The sequence below is a fragment of the Syngnathus leptorhynchus genome, chromosome 14 (genome assembly GCF_054491065.1).
Source record: "Syngnathus leptorhynchus isolate UIUO chromosome 14, UIUO_Slep, whole genome shotgun sequence".
In the NCBI taxonomy this organism is placed as follows: Eukaryota; Metazoa; Chordata; class Actinopteri; order Syngnathiformes; family Syngnathidae; genus Syngnathus; species Syngnathus leptorhynchus.
In genome coordinates, this window is record NC_141208.1 from 2,946,164 (window position 1) to 2,967,349 (window position 21,186).

Below are 21,186 nucleotides of genomic sequence, written 5' to 3' on the forward strand. Positions count from 1 at the left end.
CCTCCCAAGTGTCATCAAGCAAACCATCACATCCACGGCCCTCTCTCGTCAGTCGCTCTGTATTATTCATCAAAAAGCACTCTGTGCATTGGTGCAGAAGAGCGGAAGGTGACGTAAGCGTGGCTATGAGCGTGCCTCCTGAGTCCTGACTGTCATTTGGGATGGAGTCATGCGACAGGCAAAAAACATTTATCTTTGATGGCGGTGGCAGCAGGAAGGCTTGGAAGGAACTAGGAGGAGGATGGCATGATGTGACTTATTTTAAATTTGCATGAGATATTTTCAAGTTCTCACACCAGGTTGTGGATGATGAAAGCAAAACGCAGCTTCATTTTAAAAAGATAAAGAATATACGCGCACATTTTCACAGAACGACGTCTCTTGTTTGCCTCTACCGCCATCTAGTGTTTACCTTTTTACACAAGTGCAATGAAAATTTGAGATTTTTTTTTTATATCCCGTCTCTCATATTATATTCTAGGAAGCATTAACTTCAATGATGGAACAAATTTGAAGAAGCAAGATATTTCCCACCCATGACCTTATTGGAGAATTATTTGTCAGAGATGATTCAGTGCAGCGTTAAGTCCTAAAAACTTCCATTTCCTGGAGTTAAAACATATACCGCAGTGAGGTGTATTTTTTAGCAGCTATTGACAAACATTATTTTATGTATTAATGCAAATACTGTATGTTATGTTAATATTGATATTAACATATCATACACCGTACTAACAGTAGGGGGCAGCAGTTTTGAACTTCTCGAATGAACTGTCCAACCGGAAGTGATCTTATTTTGACACATTCTGTTGACATCCAGTGATGTGACATGGGGAAGACACTTTGGGGTACAATCTCGTAAATGACATCATGAATTTGTGTGGACATGATATATCATCTCCAGCGTGCAGGCTAACGTATGCTAGCCGTTATGATATGACGACGAGGGAAAAGATGTTTGGAGCAGGTGAAAATGAAAACGACACTGTTTCTTTTTGGTGCCTTTGAGAAATAAGTAACATTTTCCTACTGATTAAAGTTGTTTGAAACGATGTGCAACGGCCCTTGGTTTACGACGAATTTATTTTTTTTGTTTTTTACTTTGAAAGGGGAATAGCCTTGATGACGGTCACATCTGACTGAAAGGACTCACCATACAGCAGGTTGGAACCATGAAGGCAGGCAAAAGGAGAGAGTGTGGTGGCGGCGATGCTCTCTTCGAGGACTTGGAATTTCCTTCTGATGAGTCGTCCCTGTTTTGTGACAGCTCCACGCCCATCTCCAGACTCCGGGGCCAAATCACTTGGCTCCGCCCACAGGTCAGACGCAATCCAGGGGCACAACATGACTGTCAATGTCCTTCCCTGTCAGTGTTAAAGTTGGAATATAAATTTCACTTTTCAAAATGAACTCATACATTTTCCACTGTGCCGTTTTCTATAGAATCAATTTTGATTTTTTTTTTCCCATTTTCAGGAGATCTGCCGATCACCGGTTGTATTTCCTGACAACGTCCATCTGAGTCACGCCAAGCAAGGCTTGTTGGGAGACTGTTGGTTTCTGTGTGCATGCTCGGTGCTGCTCAAGAACAAACATCTTCTGGATAGGGTACAAGAAACAAGGCCCAACCATGACAATAATCAATCTTTCTGTGATAGATTATTATTACAATATCTTACTTTTTTGTAGGTATTTCCTCCGCACCAGCCCTTGTGGGGTGACAGCAACTACAGAGGTTCTTTTTCCTTTCACTTTTGGGAGATGGGACACTGGACAGAGGTGACCATCGATGACCGCCTGCCTTGTGTCGATTCTGCTGTCTGCTTCTCACACTGCCACGCCCCCTCTGCCTTCTGGGTGGCTCTGCTGGAAAAAGCATATGCCAAGTAAGTAGCCAGACAGATCGCGGGATTCTCCTTTTAGGCTAAATGGGGTTCTTCTTGTTTTTAAGACATCGCGGCTCATACGAGCGACTGTGGGCCGGCCAGGTGTCTGAGGCCTTGGTGGACTTGACCGGAGGTCTTGCAGAGTGTTGGTCTCGTTTTGGTTCGGAGGAGGAACAACATACATTGGAGAAGAAGCACAACCAGGCCGTGAAGAAAAGGCTGAAACTGGACCTGATCTATCCACTGAGAGCCACTTGTGCACTCAGTTGCTCCACTCAAAGCATTCCAGGTGGTGTGTTTTGTTCACCTTGAACATTTCCATGACATCATCACGTAACTTTCTGTTAGGAGGCAACGAGCTGGGTCAGCACCATGCCATGGCTGTGGTGGAGTGGCTGGATGTGAAGACGCTAGCGGGAAACCCGGTGCGACTGTTCAGGATCAGAAACCCATGGGGGAGGTGCTGCTGGGGTGGAGCTTGGACAGAAGGGTGAGCTTAGATAGCCATTTAGATGATGCAGTGAGCATACTTTGTTTTTGCTCAGTTCTCCTCTCCCTTTACAGCGGTTCGGGATGGCATTCGCTGGATTCAGTCGATGCTTTGGACATTCAAGCCAGGGCGGTTCAGGGTGACTTCTGGCTGGATGAGACTGAATTCCTCTCCCAGTTTGATGATGTAACAGTAGGTTACCCCATCAGTGAGGAAGGGCACCTGCAAAGTATCTACACTGGTAATTGTCTTCTTCAGTACAATAGTCCCTATTTGTTTTTTTTTGTGGACCTTCTCAACGACATCTCAAACAGGAAAGCTTCTGCTTCACCGCCATCACCTGGCCGGACGCTGGGTAAAGGGCTTCTCCTCCGGTGGAAGTCGAAACAGCAGCATCTACGGCACTAACCCAAAGTTCTGGCTCAAGATGTGCGAAAAAGGCGAGGTTATCGTATCTCTGCTGCAGCACGGGAAGCCAAAACACTTTGCAAACACGGAAGACGACGTGAGACGCCAGCACTACCAGGCCATTGCGTTACACATGTGGAAGGTTTGTGCCGTTACGTGTTTTTAAGACATGTGTGTAGTTTGTGTCAACACTTTGTATTTTGGTCAGGTGGAGAAGAAACGTTTGAATCTGAGTTGTACTTTGAACAAAGCGCCATGTGCTTCTACTCACTGCCACGCCCACCAGAGGGAGGTGGTGCTCCACGGGCTACTGGAGCCCGGACACTACCTTGTGATCCCCAGCACCTACCAACCAGGAGTTGAGGCCCGCTTCCTCATCAGGGTCTTCTCCTCCTCTACCTCATCCGTCAGGTCAGCACAGCGCTAATGCTAAAATGCTATCACTGGCTTGGATTTTACGTACGCTACCGTTGTTAAGTTTGACCATATTAACAATATCTTGAGATAGCGAGTGGCTTCATTCTGGTGAAAATGACAAACCGGTTTGATAATCTGAATTTTCCACATGTCCTCCATTAGTGCCCTGAAGAGCCCAGCACCTCTCCTGCCATCAATTACAAATGGAGAATGGGAGACCAATCACTTCCGGGGCTCGTGGGTGGAGGGAAGGTCCGCCGGAGGAAGCAGGAACTTCCCGTCCCACGTCCACAATCCTCGCTTCCCGTTCACCGTTTGTGACGAGCCAATTTTGCCGGGCCTCAACGTGAAGGTGAACCTGCGCCAGAACCGTGCCGACGCTGATCTGCTCCCCATCGGCTTCCATATTTACAAGGTGAGGCTTCATTCGTGCATTTCAAATAACATTGAAGTCTGACTCGGATGACTTACTTGCCTGATCCAGATACCAGCCGGGGAGCAAAATCATTCCATCCCCAGTGAGGACCCCATCGCCAGTTGTGTTCCCCACTGCTACACTCAGGATGTCAGCTTGTCCTGCGCTCTTCCACTTGGAGCTTACCTCGTGGTGCCATCCACATACCAGCCCAACTGCGCCGCAGACTTCACCATCAGCCTTGCTCGGAGAATCCACAGGTTAGCTTTACGACAATTTATTACCGTAAATACATATTTGGAGTTACAAGCATTGTTACGGACTCAATTGAACTTGCGCTGTAAGTCAAAGGCATCACTGTGTTCGTAAAAATGAGCCTGTGTGTCCCTCAGGAGAGTTGTGAAAAGCCAGGAGAAGCTGGGAAGAGCCATTCAGGAGGTCAGTAAATGATCCCATCCACTTTGTAACACAACTAACTCCTCGTTTCAGTGTTTTTGTGGATGGACAGAAGATGGCAGTGATGACTAACTCTTTTGTCCTTGTTATGTGTGTGGGCGGCAGGTGTCTCACATCGCTGCGATGCAAAGCGAGCCGTCTTTGCCGCTTCACTGACGTCGGCGGGATGATGAAAGGACTCCCCCTTTGCCCTCCCCACAGAGACTTTTGTGTGTGTGTGTGTGTGTGTGTGTGTGTGTGTGTGTGTGTGTGTGTGTGTGTGTGTGTGTGTGTGTGTGTGTGTGTTGCACATGACTTAGTGAGAATGTGTGAGTTGTGGGATGGGAGGCTTCCCTTCATCCCCCAAAAGCTGAATCTCTGGACCGATGGGCAGCAAGGCACTCATTGGCCATTAGGACATCAGAGGTTGTCGGTGGGCTGGGCTGCTAATGAACTATGACGGGGACTGGCCGGTGTAAACAAACAGCCGCCATTGAAGAAAGCCGCCACTGCCGTTGCTCATTCAGTCAGTGATGCGCCCGCCGGACCTGAACAAAGGCTCCTCTCATGAAGGTCCTCACAGAAGCGCTGCGGGCAAGGGGTGAGGGGTTGCTCTGCCACCACCGAGCCAACCAAACTGCACCGCCACATAACCGTGCCATACCAAGCCGGAGTTGCCCACCACCAATCCCCCCCACCCCGTCCCGCACACACTCCGTATTCAGCGTCCTCAGTGTCGACACATTACAAAGTAATCACGCGACAGAAATGAAATGTAAGCAACATCCACACTGCAGGACGTGATGTGTCCGAAGCCATCCACAACCTCCAGCTCCCTTTTCCGTCCCCCATCGGACCACCGCTCTGACCCAAACAGAGCCCCCGAAGCGGCGGCGAGAGCAGATGACGAGGATGCGAGGGATGAAACAAGAGCCGCGGCACATCAGAGGAGGTCGGCCCGTGTGATGAGGGTGCCAATCGGTTTTGTGTTGAGGCTCTTGCGCCTTTGGCAGTCGCTTTGCCTCTTGCTCATCCACCATATCTGTCATTGAATGGCCTTCTGATGATTGACTCATTGGGAGACAGTGCCAAGTTAAAGAATAAAAGGAGAGTTGTCTTCTTCTCATTTAAGTTTATGAAGTTGTGCAAGTGTAATGCTAGCATTGATTGCCCACCTGCTGTGTATACATGGAATTCAAAAACATACCAGGTATGCCAAGTTCCTCACTCAAAGTCCTCCAAGCCTGCTCCCGTTTTAGAAGTATTGTACAGCTCGGGATCGTTTCCTTCCTTTGGTTCTCTTTTCTGCAAACAAATGGCCCGCCGTTCCATTGCGTTGTGTGTCACGTGGTACGTTCCCGAAGCTGATTGGCGTTGCGCGTCAAAAGTTGACACACGTTATATCCCGCGGAGAGGCGGGGTGAACTCCATTGACTGTGATTGAATCGCGTGGCTAGAAACACAAGGAGAAAAAAAAAATTCATGATACTTTCATTATGATGCTGCATTCACACCAAATTTCACACTTCAACCCGTGCTGTCGCTTATGCCACGCCCCTTAAAGGCACACATGGTGTTCGACGCATGAAGACATCACGTCGAGTGATTAGTATTGTTTTACTAAAAAAGAGAGCTTTTCTTTTTCAATAAAAATAATAAATTATAGTTCTTTGCGGAGATGGGACGCACTAAAAATATGTCAGTTCATTTCAACCGAAATATTTCAAACACTGTACGAGTAAATTCGGAATTAAAACTCATTCATAACTAAATCGGATGTCGCTCCAAGCATTGTAACAATACAATAGTTGAAAATGATTGATATTCCATTGATATGACATTTAAATCCCAACTTGCGCCATAACGACCAGCGAAACCCCGCGGCGATACGCCGTGCGCGTCCACGTCCACGCACCGTGCGCGCCACCCTTCCTGCGGAATTCTCCACAGTCGCCCCTACGAGACTCCCATTAGGAACATAATGAACAACAAATTTGATGCGTGAGTACATAAGGCAATCTATGTATCTATGTCTGGAGTCGTGGAAGTTCCCACTCGGAGCTTGAAAGCAACTTAGATGAGTGTTGCTTGGAAAATGAGAGGCGTGTCTGGAGAAAAGCATGCTTTTACGTTCAATGGTAACCACCAATAAAGCCGCGCGAGTGGTATCGTGCCACACTCCTGTAACACAAGATGTTGTTACACTGAAAGTTACCATGTGTCATGTTACCCCGGGGATCTTTATATAAATTGTTAGCTTTAGCTTAGCTCAGGAGGAAGGCTTAGGCCGCAAATCCCCGGTGTGGTAGTTGTTGAATGGCTGCGGAATCGCCCACTGCGGCCTGAAACAAGGTAGTTTGTCAAAAAATGACCAAAGTTTAAAGAGGTGTATATATTTATTCGTACGGATATTTGATTTGTACCATGTCATTTCAGGAAGTTTACACTTTTAAGTGTCAAAACATACAGTAGCCATGCAAAAACGTGAAGGATGAAAACAAGTATCATGTGTCTTTCCTTCAATTGAAGTTTGAAAGATGATGACAGCGGTGACCACGAACAGGACCAAGGCTCACCGAAAGACGGTGAGAAGGAAAAGATTGAAGAAGATGACAAGGACCAGAACGTGATAAGGAAAAAAGTAAGTTTGCAGCGTCTTGTGCAGGGCTGGTGACAAACTCTGTTTACAACCACATTATCATCCTCTTCACTGTTTTGTCTTAGATGGTGATTCCAGGGGCAGGTGAGCACCCTCTTCAGTATAATTACACATTTTGGTACTCCAGAAGGGACCCGGGGAGACCGGCCAGCACTCAGAGCTACGAGCAGAACATTCGACAGATTGGCAGCTTTGCCTCGGTATGTAGGTTCTCATCAAAACAGCCGGACCAGTATGTGGTGGTTAGCGTTGGCCCATCTTGCTGATTTTCCCCAAAAGGTGGAACAGTTCTGGCGTTTCTACAGTCACATGGTTCGACCAGGAGACCTAACGGGCCACAGTGACTTCCATCTCTTCAAAGAAGGCATCAAACCCATGTGGGAGGATGATGCCAACAAGATGGGCGGCAAGTGGATCATCCGTTTGCGGAAAGGTCTGGCGTCCCGCTGCTGGGAAAACCTGATCCTGGCTATGCTGGGTGAGCAGTTCATGGTTGGCGAGGAAATCTGCGGCGCCGTCGTGTCGGTCCGCTTTCAGGTATATACCGAAGACATCACACAATGTCGATATAAACAACATTTTTGACACGGATGCCTTGTTTTGGGTACTAACTCCTTCCAGGAGGACATCATCTCCATCTGGAACAAAACAGCTAGCGACCGATCCACCACGTCCCGCATCAGAGATACGCTCCGACGGGTCCTCAACTTGCCCCCCAACACCATCATCGACTACAAGACACACACGGACAGCATTAAGTATGTATGTGTCGCATCACTTTCTATGACTTCTATCTCGCACACATCGTAGAACTCGATGGAGCTGAAATATTTGTAAATCACCCTCAAGGAATTTCATTGATGGAAGTTAGTCGTACATCACAAATCAGCACCTCATGTTTTGGTTTTACGTCACACAAAAATCGATTATTTATTATTATTTATTTTTTTTACTTAGGTCGAGAAATTTGTAGTCCGTGGCTGTTTGTGTTGAGGTCAATTGGGGGGGGAATCGGGAATGATCTGTTGCTCCATTGCAGAGCATGGGAAGACTTCCATGGTCTGGTGAATGCTAGCGGCGGACGTTAGCCCTCCTACCACCTCTATAAAGGTTGGCAACCGTTTTGCCCCCTCCCCCCCATCTGATTTTGTCAATGTCAGCAGCCTCCTTGTTTGCAGGTGTTTTTATATCACGTCGCTTAGGTGGATGGAGAGGGCGGATCATGTGTTCGGGTGGGGAGGAGGAAACCCGCTGCGTGGATTGACCGAGCGAAGGCCGGCAACAAATGACGGGAAAGAGCACTCCTTCTTTAGGTCGGCTTGGGTGCGACCAGGAAGCCCTTTGAACAGAAGAGAGAAACTTGCATTATTTTCTAGTCAACCAGAGACAACGGAAGTCTCAGACAGTTGTTTTTTTTTCTTAATCTTTTTTTTTTTGTAGCAAGTTGAACGTCAGCGGACTGGAGTTTGGCTGTTTGCTCAAAAGCTGTTGACAAAAAAAGTGTTCTTGGCTCAATTTATCAACCCTTTTCTAATTTCGTTGCATGTTCAGGTCACATGACTCGCTCGACCGCTCTCGGGACTCAAACGGGATTTATGGTCGAAGTTCTTTTAATACTGTGATGTGTTTTAACTGCAGTTCCTCTGTCCAACTTGATTTTCTACTGTTATCATGTATCGGTAAAGACAGATTGCTGAAGATGAAATGAGACAAGATTCTCCTTCTCTGACCTGGAAGTAGAATTCCAAAGAGAGAGGAAGAGGCACATTTACACATACTCGGAATCTTACGAATGGACTGCTACGCTGTTCTCAACTAGTCCAAGGAAATGGGCTGTGCTTTAATGCCGTCAACCATTTACAATACGGACATTTTCTGCTTTATCATTTTGTATCCATGAGTGTGATGAATTCACTGAAGTTTTTGTTGTTGTTTTTTTTCGCGATTTTTCTATTGGGAAAAACTCTAACGCCACCTTTGTTTGGTGGTGAGTTGTAACGATTTGGGAAGATGCAGGTTGGATGAACGTGAAATGGATAAAAAGCAATAAATATGCAGCTGCTGCTAATAAAGCGTCCGCCTTGAATATTTCAATGCTTTTAAAGTCACTGTAAATTGAATATAAAAATGTCTTGTACGTTTGACACCACAGAAGAGAGTATTGTAAAAAATAAAATTGATATATCAAATAAAATTGGACTAGAATTTCCTCAAAGCAGTCCAGATGTTTTCCATGGCCTCACCAAAATAAAATTAAGAATAAAGAATGGCGAAGTTAAAAACAGAAGTGATTGTTATAATAAGTTCAGTCAAATGAATTTGAACATTTTACCTGGAAGTTATCGGCCTTCAGCTCATCTCAAAAAACATGTAATTCTGCAAAAAGAGAAAAACAACTGTCGGGTTTGATACGCGTAAAAATCAATTTATTTCCACTAAGTTGCTGAAACCCAATTCTGTTCTGAAACCAGTTCAGAAGATTTTTTTTCCATTTGTAATTACTAAATTGATGGTTAATAGCCAATTTAATAGCCAATCAAAGAAATGGAGCCAAACAGCCGCCGTCCCTTACCAGTAAGAATGTGGCTGCCAGTAGCAACATTTTAGTTTGTGAATCCATGTCAAGTGGCACTGAAACATTTCAATAAATTCATCAATCTTCATATCATTGATTCACAACAAACATCAACACACATCTCCTTACCTTCCATCCCAAAATATTCATGGTCCATGTTATGCTCTTGGTGAAAGCCGGGCCATTTCTTCCATATGGTACCGATGTCCTCACCGATATTGGAGACAATCTAAAAAAAAAAAAAAAAAAAAATGTAAATAAATCTAAATATGTGGTTCTGGTTGATGAGCAATACCTGGAATTGCTGATTTGACAAGCAGCGAATTGGGCAGCATGGGCCTTGAATTCGGACTGCGCACGTTCCGTGGGAGTCTTTGACTTCAAAGAGAGGCGTGAACATGCTCCACCTGGAAAAACAGGACCACACACACACACTTGTTATTTGTGATAGTGTTTTGGCCCTTTCTGGCCATGACCTCTCTCCCTCTCTCTCTCACCACTGGAACGATAGAATCTCTCCTGCAGCGAGCAACCTGGCAACGGCCAAGCCGGCCTTGATGCTTGATTGCTCCCATTTTCAGCTGTCATGATTCCGCAGCAGCAAAATTGTTTGCTCGCTGTCACAGGAGTTCAAACTGGGACAGGCTTTTATTACGGCACAACGGAGGCAAATTTCATACCAAGTAGATCATCCAAACCATCCACCAGCTTTGTCTCAATTAGACATTCGGCGTTGCTTCTGGAAAACTCCAAAATTAACATCCAAAGCTGGCCGCTGTTATTCTCGTTAGACAACGAAGCGCTTGCTCTGGGCCGCGACCAATAGGGGGCGCCCAAGAGCATCTGTGCATCCAATTTTACATTTGTCAGATTTGATTGGTTGTTGTTTTTTGTCGCTATTCTTATGCTACAAATGATGTGTGCGCTCGACTCTAGCGGTTTGTGTAGGTCTCGCGTGGATTATTTCGGTGTTGCCATGAGTGAGCTTTCCCCGTTAGGAAGGATGCGGCATTCCTTCCCGCTTGGGTGCTGTCAATTGCGGCTCCGAGCAAACAGCTGCTTAGTGCTTCTTTAGACCTCTCTGTGCTATTTCTTGCTCTGGGAGTGGAAATAAAGCCCACGTGATACGTGCAGTCTGGGAAAGTTCAGATAAGTGTCTCACAAAAAGCACAAAAGGCTTAAAAGCTTCGTTCCTACATGCAAAAGATAATTCGGGAGGCTATAGTGGCTCGGGTGTGGCCGACCTTTGGCACACGGTGCCGACGAGCTGCTTCTGGCCCGTGTAGGCGTTTATTTCCATCAGGCAACAGCCAAGGCAGCAAGTGTCCATCCGGAAAGGTCTGTCCAAGTAGAAAACCTGGCGGCCTCGCTGGTCGAAACCCTGCAAGGAGCAAGATCGAGCCGGACCACAACACTGAAGGCACAGGCAGGAACTCTCTGAAAACAAGGAAACAGGAAGGAGATTGATGGAAAGGATTCAAAAAGTGGACATTGATGACATTTCAATTGATTTACATTTCTAAAGTAAATGACATTTAAAAGCAAAGGTGACCCCAAACTTTAATGTAGGTCAGATTGCGCAATAGTACCTTCCACCGCCACAAACAACTGGGACCTGCTGGCTCCCGTGGCAATGCTGTAGATCCTCTGAGGAACACACTGCGGACCTACAAGTAGAAGCAAATCACTCAGGAGCTGATCTACAAATATACGTTTGCTCCAGCACTCACCCTGAAGTTGTGGTCTGGCAGTGATATGAAACTGACTGACGTCATCCAACACACTCAAAGAGTTGGAGGAGCCTCCCGGACCGTCCTCGCTCCTCGGCACACCCGGGACCGGCTCGGCTGACATTTGGAGATCTTTGCATCCGTGTGGGTGAGGGTGGCACTCGCACACAGGACTGCATTTGTTCTGGAAGGCTCGGAAAATCACGCGGATGTGTTTCTCTCGTTCCAGTCGGCCGTAGGGAAGAGGTTGATTCGTCACGGTGGACATGGTAGCCAGACCTAAGAAGAATTGCACGTATCAAAGTCAAAAACAAAATCCCGTCGAAAACAAATCATCGAGTTCATCTTCATTGTTTCGCTAAGGCACGAGATCACTTTGTTGACATTACGACACTCGTTAATGATGTTTATGGCATTGTAAATTCTTGATCCAGACATTAAACTGTAAAAGTAAAGTGGTGTTGTAAAGAAAGTTTTTCAAAGTTCCTCGCTTACCTTCAGGCCCCCATCCTTGTCCAGACATTGAATGTAAGAGTGAGCTGAAGCAAAGTGTGTGTGTCCATGATGTGAAGAGCGGGTTGGGGTTTGTTCCCTCTGTGTGCCAATATTCACGTAGTAATGTTTGGCTTAGTGACTGTGTGTCTAGAGATCTTCTCACCCGCCTCTGTTGCCATGACAACCGGCCGGATCTGCCTTTTGTTGGGGCCTAAAGGCAGCATTCGGCCGTGTAATTGAAGTCCTGGAAGGGGGGGGGGGGGCGCTAAGTCTGTGTTTGTTGGTCGTACCCAAAGTGGCAGGTTGGACATGGAAAATAAAGTTGGCACAAATCAAGCCAGGCAGGGTATGGAGCATGGTATAAATATAATGAGGAACATCTAAAAATCAAATCAACAATAGACAAACAGAATGCCATTTTTTTTCCAAAATTTTTAAGGAACATTTTGTTTGTCGTAAAACATAAAACAGGGTTACAACCATGGAGCTTTTCATCAGCAGAAAAATCATATCATTTTCCCATCCAGTCAGTTAACCTTGGTTTGAACTGACTGAAACTGAAGCATCCATTTGAATCGACATGAGGTGATCTGCTTCAACCCAGCAGGTCTTCTACTCTGGTAAACGTGTGAGATTTTCTGTCATGGGAAGGTATTTCTTTGGATCCCCCGGGAAGGGCGAAAAAGGCGGCTGGTTGAAGTGACCCAACAGGAAGATGGCGATGGTGCCGACAAAAAAAAGCAAAGCCATGACGATGAAGCAGACCCGGTCCATAACCCGGGCGACCCGAATCCACTCTTCGTTCTCCTGAGAGGAACAACCAGATCATGACTCGGAAGACTACAACAGAGATTTGTGAGTCGCTTACGTTTTGATAGGTGTTTTGTTGCTTTGTCGTCTCGGCGATGCGTTTACACGAAGCGACGCATTGTTTGACTTCCGGGGCAGCTTTAGCCAAACTTAGACCGAGTCGCTCGGCGGTTCCCTCATCTGGACCTTTTTCTAATAAATACAAAGCAAACCTGAATATCATCCCCCCCACCCCCATAATGAGGCCTATCGTCCATACTTACTCAATGTTTCCAGGACTGACTTCATCAGTCCATTTCTGTCTTTGAGTCGGGCAAACACGAGTTCGGTCCGAGCTGTTCTCAGGATATAATCCTCGGCCTTGTTGATTAGCGTCATGGAGCTACGGCGCCGACACGAGGCCGGATGTACGATACCGCCGTCACCTTTGTCGGGTGGAGCGGAGGCGTCGTGATCGGGTGTCCAAGGCTGCATTTGCATCCTCAACAGCCGAGGCAGAACGTTCAGAAAGATCTGAAAGAGAGAGACCATGTGGTGATCTGAATCCATGAAGGGTCTTTGCTAACAAAGAAAGGGAAATGTGCTTTAAAAAAAAATTACCTTTCTCACTTGATCTGACATCAGGTGAGTGCTCGGTGTTCTCAGAGAAACATTGAGAACCACCACGCAGTTCATCACCACAACGGTGGTCACCGACATCACAAACATCAGATACCTACGGTGGAAGAAAGTCATTGTAGAATGGAAAAATGAAAAATCGCTCAGCTGAAGTAAGCTCAGACTTACTTTCCAATAAGAGGAACCGCCTTGGATGTCTCTGGAACCTTTCGAGCAATGAGGAAGAGGAACACGGTCTGGCCCAGAAGAGTGGCAATGGACATGGTGCACTTTTGGCCACCGGCTGCAAAAGAAGCAACGCTAAGTTTGCGTGTCAACTTGCACATTTGGAATGTGACCAAACACCTTTGGCGGGTAGGTAGTAAACAAGCAGGCAGAGAGAAGAAAAGAGCACGCAGGGTGCGATGATATTAATGATGTAGAAGAGGGGCTTTCTCTGGATAATCAGGAAGAAGACCAACTCTTGGTATTCCAGGTCGTCTTTGGTAAACTGGCTGTTAATCACCTTCTTTGCTGGCCTGTGTTTGATGGCCCATTCTCCATTTTCTAGGGAAAGTCAAATGGACCAAAAATCATTTTTAGAAATTGAAAATCAAGTTTATTGAATCATTTATTTGAATTTATTTATCCATTTTTTATTTGAATTTATTTGAATGTATTTATTTATTTATCTATTTATGTCTTTGTTAATTTTGAAGCTAGCGTATTTTTTTTTTTGGGTGTCACACCGAGGCTCTACCAAGCTGTTCTTTGCTGACCACGTTGTCACGGCAATGAGAAGTGAATGCGGACTAAAAACGTGAGCACGACGTGTGGCGATTGGTGATATGTGCGCGGTACCCGTGAAAGCCTCAGGGTCAATGTCAACCCACTCCAGAGTTTGGTTGTCCTCCTTTTTTAGAACAAGTTCAATCTCATTGGCGCTGTAGGTCTGGGAGCTGCACACAAAGACAAGAGATATGGTCTACCAGCACAATGAAAAACAAACATTTATTTCCTTTCACAGGACAGCGACATGAAAAGCCACCTTGAATGCTACTTTTGTCTCTGGTTTGGACACGGCAAGGTCTATTTCAACACAAAGACAAGCTGACGTGGGAACATGCAACTTGGAGCCAGGATTCTAGAAAACTACTCATCAGTCTAGAATCTTTTTTAGAAGGAACCTAACTTCTAACTTTTTTTCTTTGTGTTTTGCTTCTTTCTCAGAAACAGACAAAAAAAAAAACACAGTATTTTTGTAGTCCATGTAGATTTTACAATTTATGTAGAGTTCTCCCAGTATATCAATTTGACAATAACACGCTGGGCATAATATCTCACCCAAAAATGATCTGCTTGTCTTTTTTTGTGTGATATTAAAAAACATGAGACCGAGATGGATCACTTCAAAACTTTTGCCATTAGCCATGTGCAATTTTCCTACTCACCGGAAGACCATTGTGCAGTTCTGCCAATCGAAGGGGAAATAGTTGACCGTGATAGCACAGGCGCTGCGGTAGATGGCGGGAGGTAACCAGTACACGCAGCCGTTAGGAGACACCAGCGCGTTGCAATACAGCGCCACTTCAAATTGCCCATCCACACTGCACATAGGTTGAGAAAAGGTTCATCTAAACACTTAACATGCTTAGGAGACATTTGCTGGAATGTCTGACTTGTTCTCCAGGATGACATCTGGCAGCCAGATCATCTTGGAGGGGACGCGGAGCTCCCAAGTGATGTTCTCGTATAAAGCGGATCGAGGCGGCTGGTCCCATCTGAGTCTGTAGTCGCACCATTTCTACGAGAAGAAAAGAAAATTGAGATCATGCTTCCATTCAATTTCTTGTGCCTGTCTTGACCACTAGAGGTCAGTATACTACAGTCATGCAGGATAAATAATATATGCCTCTGAGTATTGCGACATTGTCTGTCTACATGTGTTGCAGCACTTTTTGTATATTTTCATCTCAAGGCAGGGCTGTGCTCAATCTTCAATGTGATTCAGATTACCATTTCGATCCAAACGCTAGTCATCAGGGCCTCCTCCTTTTCATTCTGAAAAGAGAATCTTTCTTGTATCATCTATTCCCATCAAGAGCCCACTCAAAAGCTTCCTCACCAGGGAGATGAGGTTGGTAAGGGTCATCTTGATTGTCACCTGAGTGACATCGCCGCTGTTCTCGACGGGCCGCACTTTCTTGTTGTAACCTTTCATTAAGTCCTTGAAAAGTTCCCCTTCGAGGTTGAGGGCCAATGCTGCTCACAAGCGCACAAAGCACGGACTGAGGAAATAGAAACACATTGACTGAGGGTCACAGCAAACATGCTCTTCTTACCTGTGGTAGAAATCATAAATATCCTCAGGAGAAATGACACAGATAGAAGAAAAGCCATCTGCACGTGTGTGCGTGTGTTGTTGATGTGCTGCTGTGTCTGACAAAACCTTATGAACGCACAAACACATGCCCACTACTTAATGGACCTGCTGGCATTGTGTGTGTGTGTGTGTGTGTGTGTGTGTGTGTGTGTGTGTGTGTGTGTGGTGTTTCCCAGCACAAGCTGAACTTTAATTCCAGTGCTGCATTGTCAGCTGTCACAGCAATATACAAACACATGCACACACACACGCGCACACACACACACACACACACACACAAACACACACACACACACACAAACACACACACACACACACACACAAAACAAAGGTGAACAGGTGCTAAGTCTGGCTCATTTGCAGGCAGCAACTACGAAGTGATGTTGACGTTAAGGCAATGGTTGGGTTCATTGTGGGGTCACAGTAGCAGCCAATCAGTGCTCAAGTACAGGATGCAACTTGACCCCGCCTCCACTCACACAAGCATCCAACATTTGCTCTGGAACGACAAGCCTCAAGTGCCATGATGTTAATAAACGTATACACGTCACTCATACTGTATTTTTTTTATTTTTTGCTTTTACAAAAATACAAATGCTTTTTCTCTATAAAAATAAATAAGATATGAACATTATAGACAGTCTGTGTCCTTCACAAGAGGTTCAACCTTTGCAAAAGACTTTGCGGCAATATGGAGAATAGAATAACTTAGCGTTTGTACAAATTTATAAGTTAGACAAGGCTGCTTGACAGCTGGATGGATACATTCATAGTTTTTTTTCCTCCAAGATCCTCCCCACAGTCGGAAACTGTGCGTTTGTGTCCCACCACGAGGATCCAAGGTGGCCCCTCCATTTTTCTTCTTCCGAGGACGTTTAAGTCTTCAGGGCCTCCAGTGCTAAAGAGATGATCCTTGGCACACTGCGATAAAATGATTCATTTTCCAGGCCTACGAGACTGTAAAAGGTCAGAGGTCGTCCTCCTATGACAGCTCTGAGCCTCGCTTGATAAAGTCCTCGATCGTTCTTGGAGCTCAGATCGACTAAGACCTGAAAGGAAAGTCAATCCCAATGAAACAATCTGATCAATTTGTCCCACGACGTACGTAACATGAGCGAAATACCTCTTGGAAGCTCATACGGAGGTTCTTGTTTGGGATACTCAGCACCCAGTGGTACGAGTCTCTCACTTGACTGACTCGTTGCGAAGTCTCTCGAACACCGGGACAAACTACGAGAAGGATCCAAACATTTTAGGGCGATGGATGGACTGCAACCGTAACGCTACCTACGGTCGGAGTGGGTTTACCTTTGCCACCGGGACCGGGTGTCTGTCTCTTATGAAGAAGGCTTCTTTGTCTTCTGCGGAGATTGAAAGGATGACCAGCGTGCACCATCTGAGGCTGAGATGTGGTCTTTGCCAGCTCTCCCGTATTCATTGGGAGAACTGTAGTTGATGCTGATGCAAGCGGTTTGTCCCGCGTGGCATCAGGTGAAAGGTCAAATGCTTCCTTTTGTGTCTCATCCCTCTGTGTCCTTAATTCCTCAATTCCGGTCATGAGTGCCGTTAGAAGAGACCAAGGTTTCTGAGATTTTAGGGAAAAGAAAGGACCAGTGTTGCTTTGCAGCCCTGTGGAAGATGTTGGAAGAAGAGGAGGACGGTCCTGGAGATAAGATGGATCCAAGTGAAGGGTGGGCGGAGCAGTTTTGGAGTCAAGTTTGGAGCGTAACGCTGAGATAATATTTCGGTATTCCTTCTCAAGCTGGAGGATCGAGTTGTCCCCTGCCTGGAAGCAAAAATGAATAAATATGGATTTTTACTGAAAATCGTGACGTTTAATATATTTTGTGGGCAAAGAAATACAATGATTTGCTTTTTTCATTTATTCAGTTATCAACATTTCGGTACCTGTAAGAAAATGTTTTCTTCCTGTGTGGTGTGATTGGGCTGTGTCTCCATGTCGTCAGCGATGGTTACCAAGTAATTCTCCCAGTCCTCTACCGATGGGCCCAACGCCTTGAACAAAGCTGGAGGAACTGAAGAGGAACCTTGCTCCATCGGTGTCACGGCGCCACCTTGCTGCTCTGCAATGAATAACACACCTGTTGCTGTTCTCTTTTGTAGTGATTGTTGAACACGGAAACAATGTCTATCAAATGTTCCGTTTACATTCTCAAGGTGCTCGGACTGTTTGTACCTTTCATCTGCACGAGAGCGTCATTCTCGTCCACATCTCTCTTGTCTCTGCTGTGAGAAAAAGCCGTGCTGTAGATATGTTCCACCAGTTGAGGGAGCGTCTGGGTGAAGAAAGTTAAGTCCACTTTGTCCCTGATGTAGTCTTCGGCACTCTGGAGCAGGTCCAGCAGAGTCTGCAGGAAGGAACGTAGCTCTACGCACAAGATAGTAAAAAAAAAACAAAAGATCACAGATAAATAAATAATAATTTTAAAAAAAAAATGTCCATTTTGAAGAATGCTACGTACGACATTTCTTGAAACGGGTGAGACATTTGTCCTCGGCCATTCGGCTGCAAACGCTACTCGGTTGGCCAGGAAGGCAGGTGAGGGTGTAGAAGCGACACAGAGTGCTGAACTCTGACCTTTGCTCCTCCTCTGTCATTTCCGTCGTTTTTAGAAGTTCCGGACATGTGGGTTCCCTGCTGCCAAATGATTCTGAGAAGCAGTCAGATATTTTCAATGATTATTTCCATCGGCATTTATTAATTTATAAGTTAGTGTCAATATTACAATTGTCGCTCCAAACTTACTTTGTATTTCAATTTGAATCCAATCAGAAAAAGCAGACACGCGAGTATAAACTCCGGGTTTGCCTTTCTCCCCGCATCCATCTCCCCAGGACGTGATACCGTGAAGCTGGAAGCGACCGGAAATTCGGTCCTGGTAGATCAGCGGGCCTCCGGAGTCACCCTATATCGGAGTCACACCAAAAGAAAAAATAAAACATCGGCTAGCTAGTGAATAACTCAAAACAGTTTGATTTTAGCGCCCGCCCACCTGACAAGAGTCGATCCCTCCTGAAAGATAGCCGGCACACAGCATGGTGTTGGTGACCAACTCTTTACCCAATGCATTCTTACACGTGTTCTGAGGCAGGAGAGGAACTTTGGCCTCCATGACAATGTCAGCAGATGGGCCATCTGCTTAGATAACAAACATGGTTACACTCTGGAAGACACGTGAAAGTCGTCATCGTACGCACCTTCATAGAGGGAACCCCAGCCTGCCACCAGACAAGGGCTACCAGTAGGGGGCTCCATCCCAGAGGGAAGACACACAGGGGTGACCCGCTCAGATAGAACCACCGGAGATGTCAACTCCACCAGGGCGATATCGTTGTTAAACGTCTTTGGGTTGAACTGTAAGATATTTAAGACGTGACTTGAGGGATGCTTGAGGATTTTCTTATTCATCCGGCTTCATTCGATAAATGTTTGACTTTTGGCAATGTATGCGAGGCTACCTTGGGGTGAGGGATGATGCGGTTGACTTTGAGAACCTGCTCATCGGGGTCAGCCTTGGTAATGTCAAACTCGCCCACTACGGCCGTCCAGTAGCTTTCGCTGCGGCTCCTGAAGAATCGCGGCGATGGTCGAGAGTGAGAGCGGTCTGATCTAGTAGACGCTGACATTTTTTCCTGATGTCAACTCTTACCCAGCGAAACAGTGTGCTGCAGTGACCACCCAGGAGCTCTCCACTAGAACTCCTCCACACATCAGGCCCCCATCCAGCTGCAGATTGACTAACCAGGGCCAGCTCCCCGGCGGCGCAGGAGACCCACCCACGATTCTGGAACGAGGCTGGGTTACGTTATGCCCCGACGATGACCTCTGACCGCACACGGCTGGGGGCGTAGACAAAGACGGTCATCAGGGGGGGCGTGGTGAATACAACTCGCCATCGCTTGGCAATTTGTGCCTTGAAAGCAGATCGTCTACAATGAATCTAAGCGAAATGATTTTCAGAAGTATGTAGTCCCTCACCCTGCACATGGGTCTGAGTGGCGGGTTCCAGGTTCTGCATTGTGTTAAGCAAGCTGCACTGGAGGACGCGGGCGCTGCAACTCTCACCCATGATTCGGATGCAGCTCTCTTTGTCCAAATTGCCAACTTGACAGCGGCGTTGGTAGAAAGCGCAGGCCTGGCTCAGGGCCCAACTCCGTTCGCCTTCATCTTGAAGCTTCTGCGCTTTGCTGATGACATCGCAGCTGGGTTCTGCCAAAGCGTTGGCGGGAGAAGCTGGAGATTTGGAGAGTCGGCGTTAACGAGTGGCTCGCCGGAGATGATGAATGGCGATTCTTACTGCAGGATCCAGAAGGTTGCCCGCAGTCTTGAAACAAGCAGGGAGAGCAACCCCTGCAGCCCGCCTCCGCCCGACTCCTCTCGGACGATGCTCGGTCCAGAGCGGACAGGGCGCTGCTCATGGCTGCTTCTAGGACCACTGTGCCACGATCGGAGAGAGCTGCAAAAAAGTAGGAATGGAAGTTCAAATTTGAACCAATCCAGCAAGTTTCATCCATCATTGACTGAAATCGGGTTCTTTTTTTTTTTTTCTCATGCTGCTCTTTGAGCTGCTTGGCAGCGTGTCGGTAGGCTCGCTCACGCTCAATGCGCCGCCGACACTTTCCAAAGACACGCTTCAATCGGGCCGCCGACCCCGCAGCTCCCCCCCTCCCCCCCCCCTGCACCCGACAACATCACAGGGAGGACACTAACAACAGAGATGCTGATTGAAGTACTTCATTAGAGGGCCGACACTGAGTTTCAGAGGCTGGCTGGCAGGCATGGATGGACGGACGGATCCAGGGGGGGCACGGAAACTCACAAAGCTTCACCCATTATCTTCTAGCATACTTTTACCAGAGCTTGCTCAGATATCACTTTTCGCTGAACTCGTTCACTGCCATTGACGGCTATAGACGTCAAAATTCCAACTGCAGTGATCGGACCTTCACAAATAATGAATCTGTGCTCTCGGGCACCGACTTTTCTCTCATCCTGATCAAGAAAGGTCTAATATCTCAAGACACACAATAACGTCTAACGAACCTTTGAGTGCACTCTGGGGCATCCTGTAGACTTCTCTGCCAGCCGGAGCAGCCGCTAAGCAGCCCAAGCCCGCCAACAGCAAGAGTACGAGCATGGCGTCAGAACACGGGGCGTCCGGCATCCGAGAGATACTTGGCGATACCGGAGAGAATGCCGAGATGATGCTGGCCTGCCGTGGCCCGATGGTGTCCAGGTCGGTGTCTCCTCTGCAAAAGGCTTTCTCCCTCCTCCTGATTGTCCGTGACGCAGGGCATCTGTCTGTAAATTTTTGGTGGAGGAACAATAAGTGGCTCCTGATTGCTCCCCGGTATATATAGAGTCTCCAGGAGGACACCAGAATGGGGGAGGAGAGGAAAGGGCCAAGGGAGGGGAGGGGAGGGAGAGAGAGATGCTCCCATGCAGGGCCAATACACAAACAGATGAATTCATTAAGACTGTGACAGCAAATCGGGCGCAACTTGCCAAGGCCGGACATCACAAAGAGGTTTGGTTCTGTGAAAGGAGATGAACGGGGAGGGGAGGGAAGGGAAGGGGGGGTGATGGGGTAAAGGCGGACCGATTGGCCCGGCGGCAGGCAAGGGGGTGTTGTTTGAATGAATTAATGGGAGAGGAAGCGGGAGAAAGTTAGAGCGATAAGGATATGGGCTGATGTGAAAATGGAGGGGAGGAATGTAGCACCAAGTGACGGGACGCGGCGTGAGCTCGGTTATCGGAGGGGAGGGAGGGGGTGAGGGAGGTTGAGGGGTGGGAGGGGGGGGGAGTGTCTGCCATTCTCCGTGCCTCTCAAAGAGGGCATTGTACCCCGGCGTCCCTCTGAGGAC

General features: G+C 47.0%; 6 protein-coding genes across 15 annotated transcripts in view; 2 read left to right on the top strand and 4 right to left on the bottom strand.

Annotated features, from left to right (window-relative positions):
• Positions 1 to 5,410, bottom strand: part of camsap2b (calmodulin regulated spectrin-associated protein family, member 2b) — a 42,502-nt gene extending 37,092 nt beyond the window's left edge. Inside the window, exons 1-3 of one of the 2 annotated variants that reach the window (XM_085929700.1) lie at positions 5,259 to 5,410; positions 1,680 to 1,863; positions 1,154 to 1,364 (exon numbers count right to left, since the gene is read on the bottom strand). The gene's annotated coding sequence lies outside the window, so the exon portion shown is untranslated. Of the gene's footprint in view, positions 1 to 1,153; positions 1,365 to 1,679; positions 1,867 to 5,258 lie in introns of both variants that reach the window. The other variant, XM_085929699.1, reaches the window with a different exon arrangement.
• capn10 (calpain 10) lies at positions 812 to 5,163 on the top strand. Of its 2 annotated transcripts, XR_015068160.1 has the most exons (14): positions 812 to 967; positions 1,110 to 1,319; positions 1,477 to 1,608; positions 1,690 to 1,886; positions 1,952 to 2,175; positions 2,235 to 2,376; positions 2,451 to 2,617; positions 2,691 to 2,926; positions 2,993 to 3,195; positions 3,364 to 3,616; positions 3,686 to 3,876; positions 4,009 to 4,054; positions 4,178 to 4,280; positions 4,347 to 5,163. XR_015068160.1 is itself a non-coding variant. In XM_085929702.1 (13 exons), exons 2-13 carry the CDS (start codon positions 1,173 to 1,175, stop codon positions 4,226 to 4,228), a joined length of 1,989 nt encoding a protein of 662 aa, XP_085785828.1. In that variant the 5' UTR covers positions 812 to 967; positions 1,110 to 1,172; the 3' UTR covers positions 4,229 to 5,163. The 2 variants fall into 2 exon arrangements, 1 of the variants encoding a protein (XP_085785828.1); XM_085929702.1 differs by having other exon boundaries at positions 4,178 to 5,163.
• A 518-nt stretch (positions 5,411 to 5,928) lies between the features above and the next one.
• eif4e2 (eukaryotic translation initiation factor 4E family member 2) lies at positions 5,929 to 8,928 on the top strand. 6 transcript variants are annotated; one of them, XM_085930633.1, is made up of 7 exons: positions 5,929 to 6,052; positions 6,581 to 6,692; positions 6,776 to 6,910; positions 6,990 to 7,247; positions 7,332 to 7,472; positions 7,750 to 7,820; positions 7,874 to 8,927. In XM_085930633.1, the coding sequence occupies exons 1-6, from the start codon at positions 6,033 to 6,035 to the stop codon at positions 7,783 to 7,785; spliced, it is 702 nt and encodes a 233-aa protein (XP_085786759.1). In that variant the 5' UTR covers positions 5,929 to 6,032; the 3' UTR covers positions 7,786 to 7,820; positions 7,874 to 8,927. The 6 variants fall into 6 exon arrangements, 5 of the variants coding, with proteins under 5 accessions (XP_085786759.1, XP_085786758.1, XP_085786757.1 ...); XM_085930632.1 differs by having other exon boundaries at positions 7,889 to 8,927; XM_085930631.1 differs by having other exon boundaries at positions 7,332 to 7,468.
• LOC147045975 (phospholipid scramblase 2) lies at positions 7,706 to 11,283 on the bottom strand. The gene is made up of 8 exons (XM_085930628.1): positions 11,016 to 11,283; positions 10,875 to 10,952; positions 10,530 to 10,722; positions 9,581 to 9,692; positions 9,415 to 9,514; positions 9,283 to 9,341; positions 9,043 to 9,086; positions 7,706 to 8,049 (listed from the first exon to the last, which is right to left on the bottom strand). The coding sequence occupies exons 1-7, from the start codon at positions 11,281 to 11,283 to the stop codon at positions 9,060 to 9,062; spliced, it is 837 nt and encodes a 278-aa protein (XP_085786754.1). The 3' UTR covers positions 7,706 to 8,049; positions 9,043 to 9,059.
• A 660-nt stretch (positions 11,284 to 11,943) lies between these two features.
• On the bottom strand, positions 11,944 to 15,408 carry chrng (cholinergic receptor, nicotinic, gamma). Its single transcript, XM_085930035.1, has 12 exons — positions 15,260 to 15,408; positions 15,043 to 15,179; positions 14,934 to 14,978; positions 14,597 to 14,721; positions 14,369 to 14,524; positions 13,779 to 13,876; positions 13,284 to 13,484; positions 13,107 to 13,221; positions 12,921 to 13,035; positions 12,584 to 12,833; positions 12,379 to 12,512; positions 11,944 to 12,317 (listed from the first exon to the last, which is right to left on the bottom strand). Exons 1-12 carry the CDS (start codon positions 15,315 to 15,317, stop codon positions 12,123 to 12,125), a joined length of 1,629 nt encoding a protein of 542 aa, XP_085786161.1. The 5' UTR covers positions 15,318 to 15,408; the 3' UTR covers positions 11,944 to 12,122.
• A 501-nt stretch (positions 15,409 to 15,909) lies between these two features.
• prss56 (serine protease 56) lies at positions 15,910 to 20,870 on the bottom strand. 3 transcript variants are annotated; one of them, XM_085930933.1, is made up of 14 exons: positions 20,366 to 20,870; positions 19,620 to 19,778; positions 19,388 to 19,555; positions 18,972 to 19,161; positions 18,781 to 18,889; positions 18,520 to 18,676; positions 18,315 to 18,457; positions 18,068 to 18,227; positions 17,784 to 17,972; positions 17,498 to 17,689; positions 17,209 to 17,384; positions 16,609 to 17,086; positions 16,424 to 16,530; positions 15,910 to 16,349 (listed from the first exon to the last, which is right to left on the bottom strand). In XM_085930933.1, the coding sequence occupies exons 1-14, from the start codon at positions 20,838 to 20,840 to the stop codon at positions 16,176 to 16,178; spliced, it is 2,877 nt and encodes a 958-aa protein (XP_085787059.1). In that variant the 5' UTR covers positions 20,841 to 20,870; the 3' UTR covers positions 15,910 to 16,175. The 3 variants fall into 3 exon arrangements, 2 of the variants coding, with proteins under 2 accessions (XP_085787059.1, XP_085787060.1); XM_085930934.1 differs by having other exon boundaries at positions 19,301 to 19,555; positions 20,366 to 20,561; XR_015068256.1 differs by lacking the exons at positions 15,910 to 16,349; positions 16,424 to 16,530 and having other exon boundaries at positions 16,946 to 17,086; positions 17,209 to 17,379; positions 19,301 to 19,555.
• Between the last annotated feature and the right edge of the window lie 316 nt (positions 20,871 to 21,186).

Bases quoted from the DNA above. Each gene is read 5' to 3' on its own strand.
- capn10 (XM_085929702.1), top strand. From the start codon at position 1,173: ATGAAGGCAGGCAAAAGGAGAGAGTGTGGTGGCGGCGATGCTCTCTTC. The intron at 1,320-1,476 runs GTCAGACGCAAT...TCCCATTTTCAG, and splicing joins TCACTTGGCTCCGCCCACAG to GAGATCTGCCGATCACCGGT. The intron at 2,927-2,992 runs GTTTGTGCCGTT...TATTTTGGTCAG, and splicing joins TTGCGTTACACATGTGGAAG to GTGGAGAAGAAACGTTTGAA.
- eif4e2 (XM_085930629.1), top strand. From the start codon at position 6,033: ATGAACAACAAATTTGATGC. The intron at 6,911-6,989 runs GTATGTAGGTTC...TTTCCCCAAAAG, and splicing joins AGATTGGCAGCTTTGCCTCG to GTGGAACAGTTCTGGCGTTT. The intron at 7,248-7,331 runs GTATATACCGAA...AACTCCTTCCAG, and splicing joins TCGTGTCGGTCCGCTTTCAG to GAGGACATCATCTCCATCTG.
- LOC147045975 (XM_085930628.1), bottom strand. From the start codon at position 11,283: ATGTCCACCGTGACGAATCAACCTCTTCCCTACGGCCGACTGGAACGA. The intron at 9,693-10,529 runs GTCGGCCACACC...CTGTTTTTCCAG, and splicing joins GTCGGCACCGTGTGCCAAAG to GTGGAGCATGTTCACGCCTC. The intron at 9,515-9,580 runs GTATTGCTCATC...TTTTTTTTTTAG, and splicing joins TGTCAAATCAGCAATTCCAG to ATTGTCTCCAATATCGGTGA.
- chrng (XM_085930035.1), bottom strand. From the start codon at position 15,317: ATGGCTTTTCTTCTATCTGTGTCATTTCTCCTGAGGATATTTATGATT. The intron at 14,525-14,596 runs GTCAGACATTCC...ACCTATGTGCAG, and splicing joins GATGTCATCCTGGAGAACAA to TGTGGATGGGCAATTTGAAG. The intron at 13,222-13,283 runs GTGTTTGGTCAC...CTTCTTTTGCAG, and splicing joins TTACTACCTACCCGCCAAAG to CCGGTGGCCAAAAGTGCACC.
- prss56 (XM_085930933.1), bottom strand. From the start codon at position 20,840: ATGTCCGGCCTTGGCAAGTTGCGCCCGATTTGCTGTCACAGTCTTAAT. The intron at 19,162-19,387 runs GTGAGAGTTGCA...CTACGCCCCCAG, and splicing joins GAGCTGCATCCGAATCATGG to CCGTGTGCGGTCAGAGGTCA. The intron at 16,350-16,423 runs GTATTTCGCTCA...CTTTCCTTTCAG, and splicing joins TCCGTATGAGCTTCCAAGAG to GTCTTAGTCGATCTGAGCTC.